This window comes from Fulmarus glacialis, unplaced genomic scaffold (genome assembly GCF_000690835.1).
Source record: "Fulmarus glacialis isolate BGI_N327 unplaced genomic scaffold, ASM69083v1 scaffold36192, whole genome shotgun sequence".
NCBI classification, from domain to species: domain Eukaryota; kingdom Metazoa; phylum Chordata; class Aves; order Procellariiformes; family Procellariidae; genus Fulmarus; species Fulmarus glacialis.
In genome coordinates this window covers 43,581-61,942 of record NW_009199132.1, presented here as the reverse complement: position 1 = coordinate 61,942, position 18,362 = coordinate 43,581, and the positions used below count along the sequence as shown (strand labels likewise).

General features: G+C 41.2%; 1 protein-coding gene across 1 annotated transcript in view; it reads right to left on the bottom strand.

The window, feature by feature from the left end:
• Positions 1–2,876: 2,876 nt before the first annotated feature.
• LOC104073403 (histone deacetylase 4) overlaps positions 2,877–18,362 on the bottom strand; it is a gene marked incomplete at both ends in the record, with an annotated part of 51,580 nt that continues 36,094 nt past the window's right edge. The window contains 5 exons of the mRNA XM_009573146.1: positions 2,877–3,106; positions 6,455–6,653; positions 6,742–6,858; positions 11,610–11,722; positions 14,685–14,825. Of these exons, the coding sequence (XP_009571441.1) occupies positions 2,877–3,106; positions 6,455–6,653; positions 6,742–6,858; positions 11,610–11,722; positions 14,685–14,825 (800 nt within the window). The remainder of the gene's footprint in view (positions 3,107–6,454; positions 6,654–6,741; positions 6,859–11,609; positions 11,723–14,684; positions 14,826–18,362) is intronic.

Here is an 18,362-nt window from a genome sequence, read left to right as displayed (position 1 = left end):
CAACTTCAATAATGCTCTTTTCCTTCATGCATGTCTCTTTCGTCCCCATTTTTGGGGGGCGTTGTGTGGTTTTTATGTGTGTGGTTTTTTCCCCTCCTTAAAGCAAATGCAAATGTGACCAGGTGACAACACGAACACCAGATGAGCAGGGCTGGGACCCTCATTTTCCATATAGAGCCTTGCGGTGAGCCAAGGGAGTCACTCTCAGCAAGCCGGCTCCTGAACGGGATGAACCATGTGCTTCGCTACGCTCAAGCGATCCCCAATTTGCTGCTGACAGCGGTAGACCGAGGACTTCAGAGCCTGTGCTGGAAGGGATCACACCCTGGGGAGCACACTCCCCTCCGGTCACCCTAAGGAGCCCTGTCCCTCCTTCGGACCCATCCCACCCAACCCATCCCTCTGCACTCTCCTTCCCTACCCAGCCACCCGCCCTGTACTCGTTTGTCCAATTCCAAATTACAGCTCCAAAGCTTCGGGCACGAAGGCTTCACAGCCGAATCCCCTAGATGACTATTCTTATTATTTTTAATCAGGAGCAAAACAACATATTTTTCCTTAGTCACCTTCTTGGAAACAGCAAGACTTGTTTTGGCTGCAATCTTCTCAAAAATTTAATCTGATGTAGACACCTAACAGGGAAAGTTTAAGGCCAAAATCTTAAAGTTCGGAAAAATCACAAGCAATTGAAAACAGTCTTGTATTATTTACAGGAAATCCAACACAACCTTAACAGACAGCGCTGTCAGTTCTGCTAATAATTAAAAGGCAGCAATCTATTACATTATTTTTAGTTGTGCCCTTACTCTCCTACACACGAGGGTCTTAAAATATCTGTGCGTCTGGGAAAAGTCTTTTTCCATGTCAGCACTTGGATGCTATCCCATGGGATAAATTTGCCACACGCATACAGTGCTAGTACCGAAACCATTTTAACTCATTACTTATATAAATCAAACACAGGGAAATCGCCCCTGTGCAATCAGTTTAATTACACTCCCCCCCTGCCTGCCTTTGCTATGGATGCGATAGATCACAGCTCTAACAAAGCTGAGATTCAGAGTGCTGCAGGAGGACTTGCTCGGCTCCGGTAGCACACGCTCTCCAGCTCCTGGGAGGTCCAAGCGAAAGTCTGAATGAGTTCAGCGGGTACGTCACGGCGAAGTCTTTGGACGCTTACAAGCGTTGGCAACGGAAAAGCCTTAAAAACCTCAAACAAACAAACCGCCGAGCTTACATTTATTTCCTAACAAAGAAACCCTACCTAGCACCCCGCGTCCGATGATCCTGGTCACGAAGTGTGTTTGGAGGGGGGTAAGGGAAATTTCTATGGCAGCAGCAGCTCCCCACCACCCTGGTGTGCGGGGCTGAATGAGGTCCAGGGCTGGCACACGCAGTGCGCGGTGGCAGCTCTCCAAAAGTACATGATTGACGTCAGTAACTTGTGTAATCATCCTGCCTTAGCGCGAGTCTATAAACAAAGTTTTGGGGGGTTGTGTGGTGGGTTGTGTTTTTTTTTTTTTTTTTTTTTTAATCCAGCTCTCGGTAGTTGTATTTTCTCATAGGACTGGAACAGTGAAAATATTTGGAGAAACCTCCACCATAAATTAAACTGCAGCAATCTGAAAGGTCCGCCTGCCATCAAACTTGTCCTCCCGAGCCTGAAACCTACTACTGGATTTGCTTCTTTCTTAAAGAAAGCCACCATTGGAACTCCTTGAGAAAAGTCTTTAGGAAGCCTCAAAACAGTACAAATTAGAGTAAAAAAAAAAATCATACTGATTATGATTGATTTCCCCCTTCCCCAACAGCCTTTTTATATTGTAAGTCTAGCAACAGACTGTGCCTTCTGAAATCCTGGGAGAAAACCTCAGCTGGGACAGAACGTCACAGCTCCATCCACACCACTTGTGATCAGACCTCTTGCGCGTAAAAGGTGAGTTTTACCTTCCCATAGGCTAAAACATCAGGATAGATTTTGTCTTTTTAATGCATACTCAATGCAATCATCTCAAAGCAGCTTTGTTTCAGCTTCGTTGTAATATTGGGATGCCTAGACAGATGATTTTGGCTACGCAGCAATTGCAAAATCTGTGCACTGATGAATGGTGCTCTGCAACGTTCACCTGATGTTCTCCAAGTGATTTACAGAAAGCGAGATAATAAACATAGTGCTTACTTTCTTCAGATTTTTGAATTGCATCTAATTGATCTTCAAAACAACCTCTGCAGGATGCACAGCAATACTGTCCTCATTTTCAGGAGAAGAAGTGGATAGGACACTGTAATGCTTTACACAGGGCCACAGTTAAGAGAATATGGACTGGAGATGGGAACAGCTTTTCTCTTTCCAAAGGTAATTCCAGTGAAAAACGCTTCAGTAAATCTGAGTATCTTCACTTGCAATTATTTTCTGGTGTTGTCACGTCTGAAATCCCTCACTTTTTATTTTTTTCTCAAATCCACATTACTGCTCCTTCTCCCTTTCAAACTGAATATATACACAGTAGGTATTTTCCCCATATTCCTTCACAGCATTTTATGTTTTCTGCTACCAAAACTGACAAAAGATCCTGATGTAGATGAACGGCAGCAATGACAACTTTAAAAAGTATTACTGGAAAGCCAGAAGTTTGAACTGTACTGCCTTTCCACTGTCTGCAACACAGTTATTGATCCTCGCTTTGGTGATGGATGTCCACATCCTTGTTGATGTATTTCTCAAAATCATGAAAAAGAGGTTCAAGGATGAAGGCCAGTTGGTTATGGAGGTCGAGACCACATATATTACCGCACAAGAAACTGTGAAATAGTGTCGCCTAAAGTTGGTATCGATGCTGTATGAGGAAGAAAGACTTTAAAAGCGTCATGCCTACCTTGTTGATGTGCAGTTGCTGTTGCTGGAATTGCTGTTTGTGTTTCTCCAAGAACTGCTGGTGCTGCTGCTGGATCACTAACTGCTGGAGGGCTTGGGCGTTCTGGGGAAGGGGAGCAGACTGCGTGCGCCCCAGCGGGCGATGCTGCCGGAGTTTGTGTATTGAAGGGGAGACCCGTTCTCCACCAACCAGAGACTGTGCATGGAGGGGCAGTCCTGAAAGATACCAGTCTGAAGATAATATGGAGGAAAAAACAGCAGAGAAGAAAAAAAGGAAGAAGAAAGGAAGGGAGAAAACGGCTGTTGAGTAATGCTGATGGTGACAATGATATATAACGTTAAAACCAGCCACCTCGCCATTTACAGCTGAAGCATCCTTAAAAGAGAACAGATAACAATTAATTACCATTGGATGGAGTAATACTTTGCTTTCTTTTGAATTCTTTGTTTACCCAGAGACCCTAGGGAAATGTTTCATTTCTTGAAATCAGCGATACCTTATGGACCCTTCCATCACTCGGTGGGTGACATGAATTAAGATCACAGCGGTGGTTTGGAGAAGTTAAAGTCTTACTGCTTGCCTTTGTACAGGGAGTAATCCTGGGTTCATTTCTAGGAAAGTACCAACCCAAGCTGCCACCCCGCAGCATCCAGCAATTATACCTTAGAGGGGGCTCACAGGATATGCTGAAGGATGATGGATGCTGATGAGGCTGCTTCCCACTCTAGACCATGTAGGGAAGCACGTCTGCCCTTGGCTGTGCTATACCCCGCCCCACAGAAATGACTAGGGATGAAAACGTCCATGTGATAAACCCCTGACCAGCTTGTGTTGGAAAAAGGCACTCCCTTGAATCATTTCAGGAATATAGGAGCCATCAGGCTTCATTGTTTCTGTAGGAAGAAGGCAAGTTATGAGGCCAAGATGACAAATAGCTAGAATTGCTTCCATCACTGTCTTGTCTATACATGCTAGTAACTCAATGAAAACATAAGGTTATTTTGGGATAACTTGCGTTACTCACATGCCCTTGGCAATTTAGGTATCTCTGATGACTACCATGTGAAATACCTATCTGAGCTCTGGTAAGGGCATGTCTTCAGGAAGTGTCTTGTCTTTTTAGCTGTTCTTGGGGTAAGCCAGTTCTTGCTCTGCTCTCTGAAAACATACCTTCACATACTTCTTAGAAAGCTGGGACATGAAGACACGCCCAACACAAAGCCAAACCCAAGGGTGGAGGAGCTAAGAACAAGCCTTTACTTTTGCTCGTTACACCTTGGCATACAAAGGCATCACTGGTGTCTCCCTAATTAGATAAGGCTGCACACACTTTTAGGAAAACAGAACTCTTTTGCTTTATGTCATTGTATAAAACAAACTAAAGATGCGCAAGTCATCAGTAACATTCAGAAATACTGCCCAGTTCAAGAGTCAGTGAAGTTGTATCTTCTCTTTCTTCAATCTTTGGTGGAGAAGAAAGAGAAGCTGCCCAGAAGTCTGCAGGCAGCTGAATACAGCAGTTTAGAAACACCTTGACATTTCTGTCCCAGGACATTCTCTCTTTATCCCACCGATTCACTGAACTGCCCTACGTGGAAGAATCTGACTCATTGATGGAAAGATTTTCTGAGTTTCTTCCATCCTTTGCTTTTCTCAAAAGAATCAGGTAAAAGGGTATCTTATTTTACAAATATCTGTGTGTATATGAATATATGAATAATTTGGAAAGATGTGGTCCATCTCCCTTATAGCACAGTTCCTCTTCCCAAAAGTTCAAATTAGACAGCCGAGGAAGAGATCCTATACAGTTTGCATAGAACACCTTGGAAGACTACCTTCCTCCAAGTGAATGACCAAGGTCCCCCTGTGAAAGCTTTCCAGGGAGACGCCTTGTTCCTACTCAGAACATACATGTCAACGTGATGGATATTATGCAGAGTAACCTCACAAGAGGAACAGCAGACCTAAGGAATTCTGCTCTAGTTTCCCAAAACCCCCATGTCTACCTTCCTACACAGAAAGAGCATGCCATCATGCTGGATCATTTTGCAGCCGCCAGGAGACTATCTCCAGAGCTGAAGGCTATCAACAGAATACTAATGAACTCCACTTTGCTTCCAAGAAAGTTCTAAGTACTAAATGTAGTTTGGCAGCCAGTCCACTCAGGGCTTTTGAGACCATGTGTTAGCTTGCTCTCTTTCAGTTGCTGCATCTGGAACGTGCGTTTCTTCTTGTTGCTCTGTTGTATTGTGACTATTTCTCCTAAGTGTTGGTTTATAACATGTTGTACTCACTCTGAAAACACCGCACGTAGCAGGTGGACTAGAAAGAACACACTTGGAAGCAAACACAGTACACTGTAAATTGAGGGAAGCTTTGAGAGAGGTCGAACAGAAAACAGAACAGCACTTCTTCCTACGTGTGCTTCAAAGCAAACGCCAGCACGAACAGAGAAGAAAGTTTTGGTGATAGGATAAGAAGGGAAGTCGTCTCCAATGGCTCTTCATCAACAGACCTTGGGCAAAGGGCAACTGGTGAAGAGTCACGTCATGACTCTGGGTAACCTCATCATGCCACAGCAACCACGGCAGAAGGAGGCAACTAAAAATTACGTAAAGGTTCAAGGAATCTGCACACACCACTCTCACAGCTCTGAGAGTGCTGGCTAAATACCACAGTTCTGTGCTTCAATTTCCCCATATGTACATGCTTATAAGCTTATCACAACCCCACGTATATTCCTGGGACATGAATGTAAAACCAGACACAAGCCAAACCAGAGCCGTGCTGTAATGCTTCAGTGAACAACATCTCTCAAGAGTTTCCATTAGAAATGGAATGAAAGAAATAAAAATCAACATGTCTATAACTTACGCAGAACATCCTTTGTCCCAACATTACACGCTGTAGAACAGAAATGCGTCCTACTGGGGATTATTGCTTTGAATCAACCCTATTTATAGAAATATGCCTTCCCACAGGTACTTGATTCTGAAAATATGACACAGGGAGTGATTCAAAGCAATTAGCATACTGAAAATGTAATATATACAAACAAATACAATCTGTTTGAATACATTTGATTTTGCCATGTTCTTCCCATTTATAATAATGACGAAAAGCAACTCTTTTAATCTGAGATTTTGTAAATGCGTGCCTTTCATATACAGAATAGAAACCATCCGTGATAAACAGGAAGGGTAATCATAAGACACAACGTTTTTGTCTCCACTTTAATCTAAAGTGGTTAGAACTCTAACTATATAGTTTTAAATTGTGACCTACAAACCTACGCTTTACTTATGGAAGTAAATACTATTTATTTTCATTTCGCCAAAATGACAAGGCAGCTTCCCCCTACCTCTGGATGAGGTGGGCAACCTCTGATTTTGCAAATGCCACCACTATCCAACGTATCAACAAACACATCCTAAAGGTTATATGTTATACCTACAGAATATACAGATGGTGCGGCATCTCTTTTGCACAGGAGAAGAGACTTTACAAAAAAACAGGTATCACTTGCTCTCTTTCCCCAGCTGGGACTGAGTTTTGCACATTATCTATGGAGCGCTCACCTGTGACTAAGGGAGTTTGTGCGGTTGGCTGTTCCAGTAAGACCATGTGTTGCAGAAGAGGGTTATGTGCAGTTCCCCCATCTCTTTCCAACGTTGTAGTGCTCAAGTAGGGAGTGAGGTGAGTGCCAGGAAATAAAGAGATCCGCTGCTGTAAGGTTGGGATAGTAAGTCTCTCCGCATCCTGCTGTGCTGATCCTCCCTGCAAACGCACAATTGATGGCACAGCGGGTTAAGGGATAAAGCAGTGCAAGCTACATTTCAAAGGCTGCAACCCCCCCACAACTTACGCTGGAAGGGCCAGTTGCAGGCAGTCCTAGCGTGATGTTGGGCAAAGAAGGAGACGTGTAGAGTGGAAGCTGTGTTACCGAGCCTTCACGATTCACAAGTCTGTGAGCCAGGCTGGTCTGGAAACAAAATCAAGAACATTGTCCTGGTGAGAGCATCCACAGTTCGGATCAAGGACACAGTACACTTGCTGAGAGGACACAGCAGAAACGTACAGAGCTGACATTGGAAACACTGAACAGGGGAGCTAAGCTGTGCTTCAGATCCAACCTAAATAGGCACTGACTAGGTGCATGCCCTGAACACCGCTGCCGAGGCCACGCAGGGGGCAACGAGACCAGGATAACCAACACAGGGATGATCTCGCTCTGTAACTGCTGCCAACCTCGCTGACCTACAGAGAGACCTTGTACAATTCATTTGATCTTTCTTGGAGACTAAAGATCACCCCTGCATCCTCAGTGGTACTCTGCTTCTGCTCAATCTTCATGCAGTGCCACTGCAAAAAGCTTTTGCGAAAGAAGATTTAACAGCTTACATATCCTTCTCAAGTATTTGCCCTTTTAAAGCTAAAACAGATTACCTTAAAAAAAAGATGGCATTACAATGGCTATTGTTCTCTTTAGCAAATCACAGGCAATTTATGCTATTTGCTAGTGTGCTTTAGCTTAAATCAGACTTCAAAATTTCATCAAAAAGCCTTAAGGTTGCATTTATGTAGCTATTTCCTGATTTTCAGGGTGAAATGCGAGATTTACTGAATTATCTTATGGCCATTTAAAGCAGGAACACTTAAGTGAAAATACCCTTAATTTCAAAACAAGATTGATTTGAAATACGTGCTAGAAAACCCATTATAAAAATTACATTATTTTAAACTGCCCGATTTTCCTGTTAGGAAACAAGAGTTCTGATCACCCTGAATTCTCTGCAGGTGATTTTCCAACTTAAATAAAATAGAGTTTATATTTCAAAAAGACTTTCTATAGAATTTCTGCTGTTTAACTCAGGTGCTATTACGAAAAAAGGGATTATGATTAACTTAATATTATACTACGGAACAATTTATATCGATGTAACAGAGATCTGAAGAATGGCTTTATACATTTTAGACCCAAATTCATCATCCTTTAAGTCAATGAGACTTTGCAGGTTATTTCCTTGGTTGCAGGGCTGGGACAGTTCTGGATAATGAAATCCTATTTTTCCTTCCTCAAAGACTCTAAGGTGAAACTTGAAAAAATCCTGCAGCAACCTATTAGCGGAAAAAAATAGCACATAAGAACTAATACTGAAAAACAAACATTTTCTATAAAACAATCTTCAAAAGCAATCCTGCCTCCTTGATTAATCAAAATTTAACCAGACCAGCGGACAGCTTTAACAGGACACCCCACCTCTGCACCTGAGGTTGGTGCTGCCCACACAAGAAGGACAGGAGGAATAAAGTCATCCTACGACTGTGTTTGTCACCGTTATCAGACACTGGGCTGCCTTTTCAAGTGGATTCTTCGATGTGGCATTAACTTGCCAGTCATTCTCCCAGTGTCCAACTTTGTCTAAATTCCCGACGTTCAGCAGAGTCACCTAAGGTTTCATACGACCTTATGCAAAATTTCATCTGCAAAGTGAATTTTTTCTTATTTTCTTTTGCCTTCTTGTGCTTTCATTTATGTCTTTCAAGCTTATTGGAAATATACAGATCAGTTCTCCCGTAAAAAGAGTAAATCTGTTTTTAAGATCTCAGTTCACAATTTGCTGCCCCAAAGGAGAAAATTTGCAGGGAGCATTTTGCTGTTGAGCGTTACCTGGTAAGGGCATGTGATTATGCATACCCACACACTTCTTCCAAGTAATTTTGATCACTACCGGCAATTTTGCTTTAATTTAAATTACATGTTAACATGCCTCATGGAGAATAAGGTAATTATTGTCAGCACAGTAATGAAATATTTTACTGATATCATAAATGAAACAAAACTACATCCATTTTCTCTTTGAACAATCAATACTTTGTAGCTCTGCCTCAAACTATCTCCTGGGGATTTGTTTTAAAAACAGCGAAGAGAAAAACGCAGCAGCTTGACGCTATCAGCATACGGTATTTAGCAGCATTAAATATACAGATCCCATCTATGGGTTGTACACAAACACTTTTTGAATTGCACAGAAGAGAACAATTTCAGCATTTTCGTCTGCAGTCAAGTACTTTTTATAGTCTTGTATCAACTGCACGTGTACCTTTCAGAGACAGAAAAACCTTTAGATTTAAAAACAGCATTTAAAAATAGATATTGTCTATTTTAAAAGGAGGCAGAGAGCTGTAGCCTTTCCACACTGAAGACAAGCATTGAAACTTAAATAATGAACTCAGATACTATCTTCCAACATATCTGAAATGGTTCAAGTGGTGACCTAGCAAACTAAAAAGCAAAGAGGCATATTTCTCATTTAAAATAAAACATGAAGGTAAGCATGCAACTCTTAAAGTTGGCAATGTTATTTTTTCAGAAACATTTAAATATTTTTAAATATTTAAAAGTGAGAACATGAGAAAGCCTGGTCAACTAGTATTGAAGAAATCTCCAACACTTGGGCTACCAGGCAATACTACTTCTACTGAAGATGATGATTTTAAAGAAACCAAAACCCTACCTTGACCAGTTATTTTTTCGCAAATGAACCTATACAGGCAAAAGGATCAGCTAGTATCACACAACATGAAATGCTGGAACAAAGTGCAAAGTTATTTTTTCCCAAAAACAAATGCAAAGGACTAGGCCATTCAGCCATTCAAGTACGCCTGAAATGCTGGGAGGAGAACAGTTTGTGCAACAGGTTGCCGATGTTCTGTTTGCCATCACACAGTGATTTATGTTTCATTCTGTTCTGAGATGGCAATGATCCAATATACTTAACACAGTCCTGGGCAGTTTTAAAATTGGAACTGCACAATCATTGGTATGTTACATTTTTCCCATTTCCCAAAAATTATAAAAAGGTGAAAAAACTCTAGCCATTATTTTCAGGGAAATGAAAACGAGATTTTCTTTCTCCTTTTCACATAGGTTTGGAGATGGTGCATCAAATGCTAATCTTGTTAAAATTCTAGATGAACACGCTTCTTTCCTTGCATCCAGCGGCATCACTGAATTACCCACTGCGGTACAGCTGCAAAAGAGGCAATGACAAGTCCCAGGGAAAGGCTTTAGCAGTATAGTATATTTTTTTTCCAAATCATCTGTGCCGCTCATGCCTCAGCCTAGCTTACAAAATTGCTGCATTACAAGCAGTTGATGAAAAGAGTTCTTCTAATAGTCTGTGTCCACTTTATTAGGTATTGGTGGTCTAGTCACAGATGATTAGCTCAAATTATTTACTTGAAAACTAAAATGGTAAAGGAGAATACTACAGCTTCACATTCACCTGCATGAGCTAACACTGACTTTGGGAAGCTGCCTGCTCTGTTTATATCACAAGAAATTGTTGAATCCTCTAGTTTTTTTCACCAGCAGTAATTGGGGATTTGCAGTTTGCTAAGTATAGACAAGATTGACAGCTCCTGGATTAGCAATTAGCAACAATTAGAAATGAAGCGCTAGTCTTCCTGGGGCTAACACAAACGTACCTAAGATGTGCCCTCAGCTCAGCCAGTCTTCAGTTCTGCAGACCTGATAAATAACCCTGTATGTAAGAAACGTGTTCCCAGACCTGCTCCAAACGACTACGTGGTCGGTGTGTATCTTAAAAGCCACGTCTCTTTAGAGCAGCTTCAGCTGCCAGTGTCAAGCGAAGACTCCGCCTTACACCGTCTTAATCTTTACAATAACTGTCTAAATCTTGTAAGGTCTACAGTAGACTAGAGTGGATGTAGATGTGTGTTGGATAATTTGGCAGTGGAGAGGGTGGAGTAGAAGGCATACTCCCCATATCAAATGCTGTTACACTACATCAGAAATAAAAAAAAAGTGAAAATCTGTACAAAACTAGAAAGCAATAAGGGCCTACATTGATACTGTAAGAAGCCTTTTTCAATTCTAAATGACAATTTGGGGAGAACAAGCCCAAGCCTGTTTTTACAGTCCTGATGTTAAGACAGACACTATATTCATGAGGAGAACAGCTAATGGTAAGCTGGATAAAAAGAAATACACTAGTAACTTTACACAACCACACTGGTTTTCTACATGCAAGTTTTACAGTGGAAGCCAGTTAACATGGCCCACACCCCAATATCTGCCCTTAGAAAAAGGTGGGCTTCAGTAACCCTGAACACAGGAGCTGCTGTGTTGAATCAAACCCTAGTTTACCCAGTCCAACATCCTGCCCTTGACATCAATAGCAGATGGCTCAAGTGATGGTGAAACCTCATGGAATTATAAACTAGCACATGGCATCAGGCACCACGCTTTCAAATCCCTAAGTGGGGAGGAAAAGGTTAAATCCGTTCCCTTTAATCCAGTTCTGGTTTGGTTATATTTAGACTAACCTACTGCACACAACAAATTCACCCTATATACAATATATGAGAACAGATTCCCCAAATCTTAAAACACTTGCATTTGACCAGGAAACGCTCTTCATGCTTTACCTTGCTAAATCACTTTATTTTTACTCTCTCCTCACAACAAAACCACTACAAGTTACCACAAGCAGCTTGTGAACTGGCTCAAACTAGATTTAATAAACAGATAATGCATCCTGTCAGCCCAGATTGAGAGGTAATTCCCCAAATCAGCTCCAAGTCACGATCTGGGTTTGGTTTTTTTTAGGTGTAGTGCACACCGGTTTGTATGCCTAAATTCCTAAAACTCTGCAAAAACTGATTAGAAACCCAAGCGTTAAAAAAGAGTGAGAAAGGGCTCTGTACCTCTGCTTGAATACTCGTGACTGATCCCGCAATTCCGTTCTCGGTGCTTATGTTATTGGAGCTGTTGTTTGGAGAGCTGGGACCAGATCCAGGAGCACTGTTGCATGCAGAGTCTAAAAACACATCCAAAACCAACTTTCAGCATTACAAACAATCTCTGTGATGGTATTTAGACAGATAACAACCCCTCAAGTTTTCTTTTGGAGGAAAGCAATCCTCCTCCTCCTCATTTTCCCCCCTAAATCTTCCCAGGGCTCTTAAAATACTGACAAACACTTTCAAATGGTCTGCCCAAGTACCTACTTACCATATTTATGTCTTCTCCTTATGGGGATTTCTCTTATAGTATATTAATAACTTTAAATATGATTGGAAGATAATAAAAGACATGGAAGGCTTGAAGAGGCCAAACTGGAGGATGTCAGATTGTCCTGCTTCATTTTTCTAGAAGTGCTTCTCTCACCCTCTTTAGCCTATAACCCTAACGATACCCTTTCGCCACGTATTGCATCAGACTTCACGCTGGAATAACTAGAGAACCGTCTCGGCGTTGACATTTTCCCATGCAGGCTTCTGGTGCATCTGGATTTACTGGAAATACGCCGCCAGCACCGAGCACTCATGCTGATCATGCATGAGAGTTGACCTCTGCTTTTATGAAGAAGCACCGAGATTTTCCGGTGCAGGCAAGCGGGCATGTGTGATGTCCCTGTCCCCGTCACCTGGGAAGTGCCCACACTGTGCTGGGTCCTCGGAGAAACACAACCTGCCTTGGGCTGCCCTTCACACAGAAGAACAGCTCCCATGGCACTGAGCTCCCAAAAACTGCCTGGGGACTGACTCACAAGGATGATATTTTGCCAGGATGGCAAATTAAATTGTTTTAAGAGATTTAAAAGCTGCCTGAGTGACATGGGACTGGATGGACAACTGGCCATGGTCATGGCTGAACACATTTTACAAAAATCAGGCAAAACTCGACAGGGTCCAAAACAGTAGATCTGTTTCAAATCACTGCCTTTTTGTTTTTTTGGTAAGTGTTCTCTACTCAAGGAGTAAAACACTTCCTCATTGGAAAGACCCAAGGCAGAGTTAATGCCCCAAAATAATTCTGTTATCACCTGAACGCTCAGAAAATCCTTTCAGCGTTGTGCATTTTATCAACACAGTCTCTGTGAACTCACTAACCAGAACCACAGAGATGACCAGCCTGAAATCAAAGCCTCCCCATTAATGATATAGAAATAATTACAAACAGAAAGAGCGCATGAAATTGCAACAGCCAGAAAACTTCCCTCAGAAAGTGTCTCACCTGGTATCTGGCATAGCCTCCAGTGTTTCTCCTTTTATTTTGGAAGATAAATAACATTAACACTTTTTTTCTGAACTTTCCTCCTCCCCAAGCACAGGATTTGCCCAACGCCGGAAGAATCTCCCAGCAGCTGCAATGGTTCAGGCTGCAGCAGTCTCATAATTGCTCTAGGATGCCCCAGTAGAAATAAAAGCCAATTGTTATAATTTGGGAGATTTTTAAAAATTATTTCTTTCGTGGCATTATTCTGTACATACTGTTCTGCTATTTTGATCCTTGCAAGTACCTCCAGCAAAGTAACAAAGATATTTATTTAAAAAAAGAAGCCTTGTTGCTTTTTGTTGGCTGTGCATTTGGGGAAGCATCTCGCTATCAAGAAAACTCAGCACTGAGTAACACCCAACTGAGCACCTAAAATGGAACTTGGCTCCATGCAAAGCAACTTCAGAGACTCTAGGTGTTTTGAAAATGTACTCTAATTGCATGGAAAACACGTGTTTTTTCTGGGCCTGTGTCATTAACTACAACATACTAGATCTTGTGTATACGACCTAGACATAGAAAAAGTACCTGGCACATTCAATCTGTTACTCTATGAAGATGTATTCTTCAAGGATTAAACTTCTATTCCCTGAAGTGGGACTTCTTGTAAAGGTTATTTTCCATTCAAAAGTCCCCGCTTATTGTAACAACTCAGATATTTTTCTAGTCAGGCTCCAGGCTGGCTTCTTGAACCAGGTCCATAGCTCAGTGAGAAGCTGGAGCTTCCACTGCCATTTCTCAAGGCATTACTGGGACCAAATGGTCAGCCATTAGGGCTTGATTTATCCTAAAAGCCGTGTGACATATAGCAATATATGAGGAGTGAAGTAAACTCCGTTTTCAGATCTGATATAAATTATGCTTAGCTGTTGAAATCATCTATTCCCTCTGCAAACAGAGAGGCTCTGACAGAATGGTGCATAGCTGCCCCAGGGTCTCCCAAAACCACCCAGCTCTTTAAAGAGAGATCACTTTGAGTTTGTTTGAATGATGATAGTGCACCTTAAAGTGAGCAAAAAGTCTGGAAAAGCTGTCACATAGCGGTATTTACACAGAGGCATCCCTAGATGGTGCTAAGAATTAACTTTATGGTAATCTATAGAATCTACTTTACTCTGATCCCTCCTTACAAACTTTGCTCCCGGAAGAATACTATTTTTCAACAGAAACTGTCAAATAAGTAGTCAGAAATATCAGCTATGTATATAAAAAAATGCTTTACATGTTTTAAAACTTTGGTGTAATTACTTAACAAGGAACTATGGCAGTCTGCCCAAAACCTAAAACAAACAGGGGTTGTAAAGCATTTACTGCTGAGGATGACAGCCGTGAATTATGGCCTCTCCATGGATATTAATACAATAACCTTTGAGAAATTTTATTTCTCAACAACCTGTTGCTGAAGATCATAGAAATGCTTGGGAAAAAAACCGGCACTCTGGTGGCATATCTACATCTGTCTACAAATGTCTTAAAACAAACTACAAAAAAAGCTCATTGAGTTGGTAACGCTGTCTCCATAGATGGGTACCCAGCGGACCAACGCTGCTGATGCCCACCTGCATCACCCACTGCTGAACTCTGCCAACTTCATCCAGGTTTCGCCAACATTGAGAGGCACAAGAGAGATCCAGATTGCACAATTAATTGGATGCAGGAATTAATTTTGGAAAGGGACATCTCACTGAGTATGTGGTTGCTGGCACAGACTTGTTGCTTACCCGACGTACCTGTGACATCCAGCGGACGCTTCTTAAGAGCAGTAACCACCGGACCATCTTTTCTGCGCAAGAGGGGGCTGCTCCGTCTTTCAGCAACTTTTTGCTTTAGTCTGGATCTTAACTTCAGATTGGGTTCAGATGCTGAACAGAAAAAGGAAGAGCAAACAGTGTTTTGGTTAATATTATTTCAGTAGTTTTTTTACTCAACGCAAAGGCTGAGTTGCAGTTCAGCATTTTCAGAAATCTAAACGAAATTAGTCATTTGATAGCATATAGTTGGAACAAAGACTTCTTAATATAATGAAGAGGTCCCAGCCTATGTTATGTCTGAATTCACTGCCAATGAAAGTCAAGAGCATTTTAATTAAAAAATAATAACCACCCTGCAATGTCTTCTCTCAAGTGAAGACAGGCTTACAATCTGCTGTGAACTCATTTGGACTAGTGCAGAGAGCACCATTCACATCCCCTAGTTTCCCACCTCTGCCCAACTTGCTCCCAAACCAGTGGTAAGCCTAACTCATGGGATCTAAAAAATCAATACAGGAATTGGTGAGACAACTGAGATGTTGCTGTTTAGTCAGTGTGGAGCATCACCGTGGGGCTGAGACGCTATCTGCGATGTGTTGCTGAAATGGAGGGCAGCTCCACACCCTTGGAGTCATCTGACCCCAGGGTGAGCTGGCTTAGGGAGGTATGCCAGGGGAGGAGAAAAGAAAATACAAAAATCAAACCCACAACCAAAACAGGTGAATGTTCTCCTGCTGGTTCACCTCCCTGAAGCAACTCACCTTGTCAAGGGTGTGTCAACTGGAGCCAGTGTCAACTCAAGAAAAAGGGCATGAGAGTGTGGCCAAGGCCAAAGCCAACGCCAGGGAGGAGAAGGTTTGTTTATTTGGGGAGCAACTTGCTTACATCATCACAGCCACAAAGTCAAACCATATCTAAAAACACATCAAATACTTTGAAAAATTCAGGGCTGCCAAAAGTAGGTGCATATGTATTTCCTGAGACCACAGTCTGACTTGCTTTGTGTACATCATACCTTTGAGAGACTCTCTTAAAAACTTCTGCTGTACCCAAATCCTGAGATTTAATTTCTCCAAAAGTCAAAGCAGAGCTCCTAGGAACCCCCAATGCCTCTGGGTTAATGACAGCTGGCAACACTGAACACGTCTGCATGGCACAGCTTATCAAGTTTTTATAAAGGTAATGAAGCCTTAAGTCAAGATTCCTCCTGCAAGATGATTTTCTCTGTAAACTTTCTGATCTCTTGAGTATACATGAAATATCTGCTTTGGCACTTGAGGGCTCCTGACAGTTATGAGATTTGTGAACTGGCCCAATCTTTTCCCTTCCTCAACCTCTTAACAACTCTGCAGCTTAATCCCTTTGAACCATCAAATCCTATGCTTTCACCATTAACTACCGATACACTCGGCGCTCTACACTCCAGGGCCAATAATCTACATTTCTTTAGAAGAATTAAAATAAGGCTTACAAACTGATTTGAATTAACTAAGTCTGGCTACAGATATACTTCCCTACAGTTGGCTTTGACCACTGGGTCACGTAAGAGATCAAGCCTGACAATGTTAATTGCAGGGCTCAAAAATCAGAAGGCTGATGAATTCAAGATCAAATGCTTGAAGTTAAGCCATCAAAACAGTTCTCTGATGAAACTTTTGGGAGGAAAAAAAAAATAAAGAGCTTTTCATGTCCATTTTGGACAGAAAAGTGCCAGCAAGACATAAAGACAGCACTAAAAAAAAGTGTCAGACTCCTCAAGATGATGCTTAAAATGCAGTATGAAGTGCATTAGCAAACAGGAGAATCATCTTATAGGGTATTTGCATATAAAATGGCAGGGGACTGAATGCAAATTTGTCACTTCCTCAGAGGGCAATATTAGAAGAGTGGACTAGTTAAAATACAAGCATACGCTCTAACTAGCTACTTTACAAAGTTCTCTTCAAAACAGAAGTTTGATTTACTATTTTAGAAGTAGTCTTTGGGTACGTGAACATTCGGTACCCCATCCCACATCCTTTAACTCACAGCTTTAATTTGTTCCAAATATTGAGTATTAGTAACTGTCTAGATGCTCCAGTCAAGACTTTAAAGAACAAATGGGAACATGTCACAGCTAGATGCCGATACATCCATTTTAGATACATTTGCACTGCCAACCAGCAAATGAAATATAAGCCTATGCCACAGCTGTTGAAAGGATCTGTCTTCCGACAAAAAAACCATGACAATAAAAATGGTACTTCAACGCAAATTTTATTCATACGCAATTTATACCCTGCATGGTGTTCATCTGAAGTATGTTTTTTTTTGGGAACAGACAAGTAATTGTGCGGCTTTCAAATACAGAGAATGAACTGGTTAGAAACACCTTAAAAACAGGCAGTGAAACAGAAGATCTGGGGTCACAGACTACTCAACATGACCAGATACGTGCCATACATAAAGCCACAATGAAAACATCCTTCCATGTAACAGGAAGGGAAAGAACACAGAAAATTACAGCCTTAAAAGAGAAAGCACCTTGAGAATAAGTTATGGCAAAAGCAGTATATTATAATTTGTCAGACAAAACTATTTTTAGGCACAACTGTTCTGTATATTTCTCCTTCCCTTCCTCAGCTGGAGGATCAACTTTTGAAACACCAAGAAGTCTATTTAAAGAAGAACTGCATTTATTTAGTTCACTCTGATTTTGTTCTATTTATCCCCCAGATATAATCCCAAATCTAACATGTCATCAAGACCTCAGAGAGCATAATCCCTATACGCATTTAATTGGGTGCTATATAGACCAAAGTAGGTGAATTAAAATTCAGCACAGGCAGTGCAGAACCGTCTCAAATTCAAAAAAATTTACATATAGCATATTTTATAATAAAAGATGTAGCTGTCAACAGAGGCATTTCCAAAACTCAAAACAATAATTTAAGCTTATTCAGAAGATTTTAAATCACTATATAATAAAAAATACTTTTAAACTGAAGAGAGCTGTCCTTCAAAAGTATGAAATATGAATTTAAGCAACACGTAACTATCAACACCAGACAATCAACACAGGTTCAATATACTCTCGGGAACAGCAATTCCACTGAAAATCTCCCGATATTCACCTGCCAGGCAACATGCCCAAAGCCTTGCTCCCCACCACTGCTAACTAGCATAAACTTAAGAGAACTGGAGACTAAATTACAAAACTTACTGGTCTTCTACATCTTAAGGTGAAGTCTTTTAAAAAAACACCATGAAGTTATCGAAAAATCAGTTTGATTCTTGTTTAGCAAACAACTGAAGCTCATGCCCAAGTCTGAGTCAGCTTTCACAAAGCCAGTGGGATTTCTTAAGCAGTGACATACTTAATTTGGCCTATAATAAGGATTTATACAAAGAATATTTTGTTTTTCTCTAAGTGAGTAAATTAATAATGAGAACATAAGCCAAAAGCTTTCCTAGTTTTCACAGGCTCAAACCCAAGTTACCCCTCTTATACGTCATTTATTGCAGCAGGACCCATGCAATCCAATTCTTCAACATTTATGTCATTCTCATTGTTTTCTTCCTAGAATTGCATCCACTAAGCTGCTGAACTAATCTGACATTAAGTCTGTGTAAGTCAAAAAACACAAAGTCCTGGGCAGAGTTTGCCCT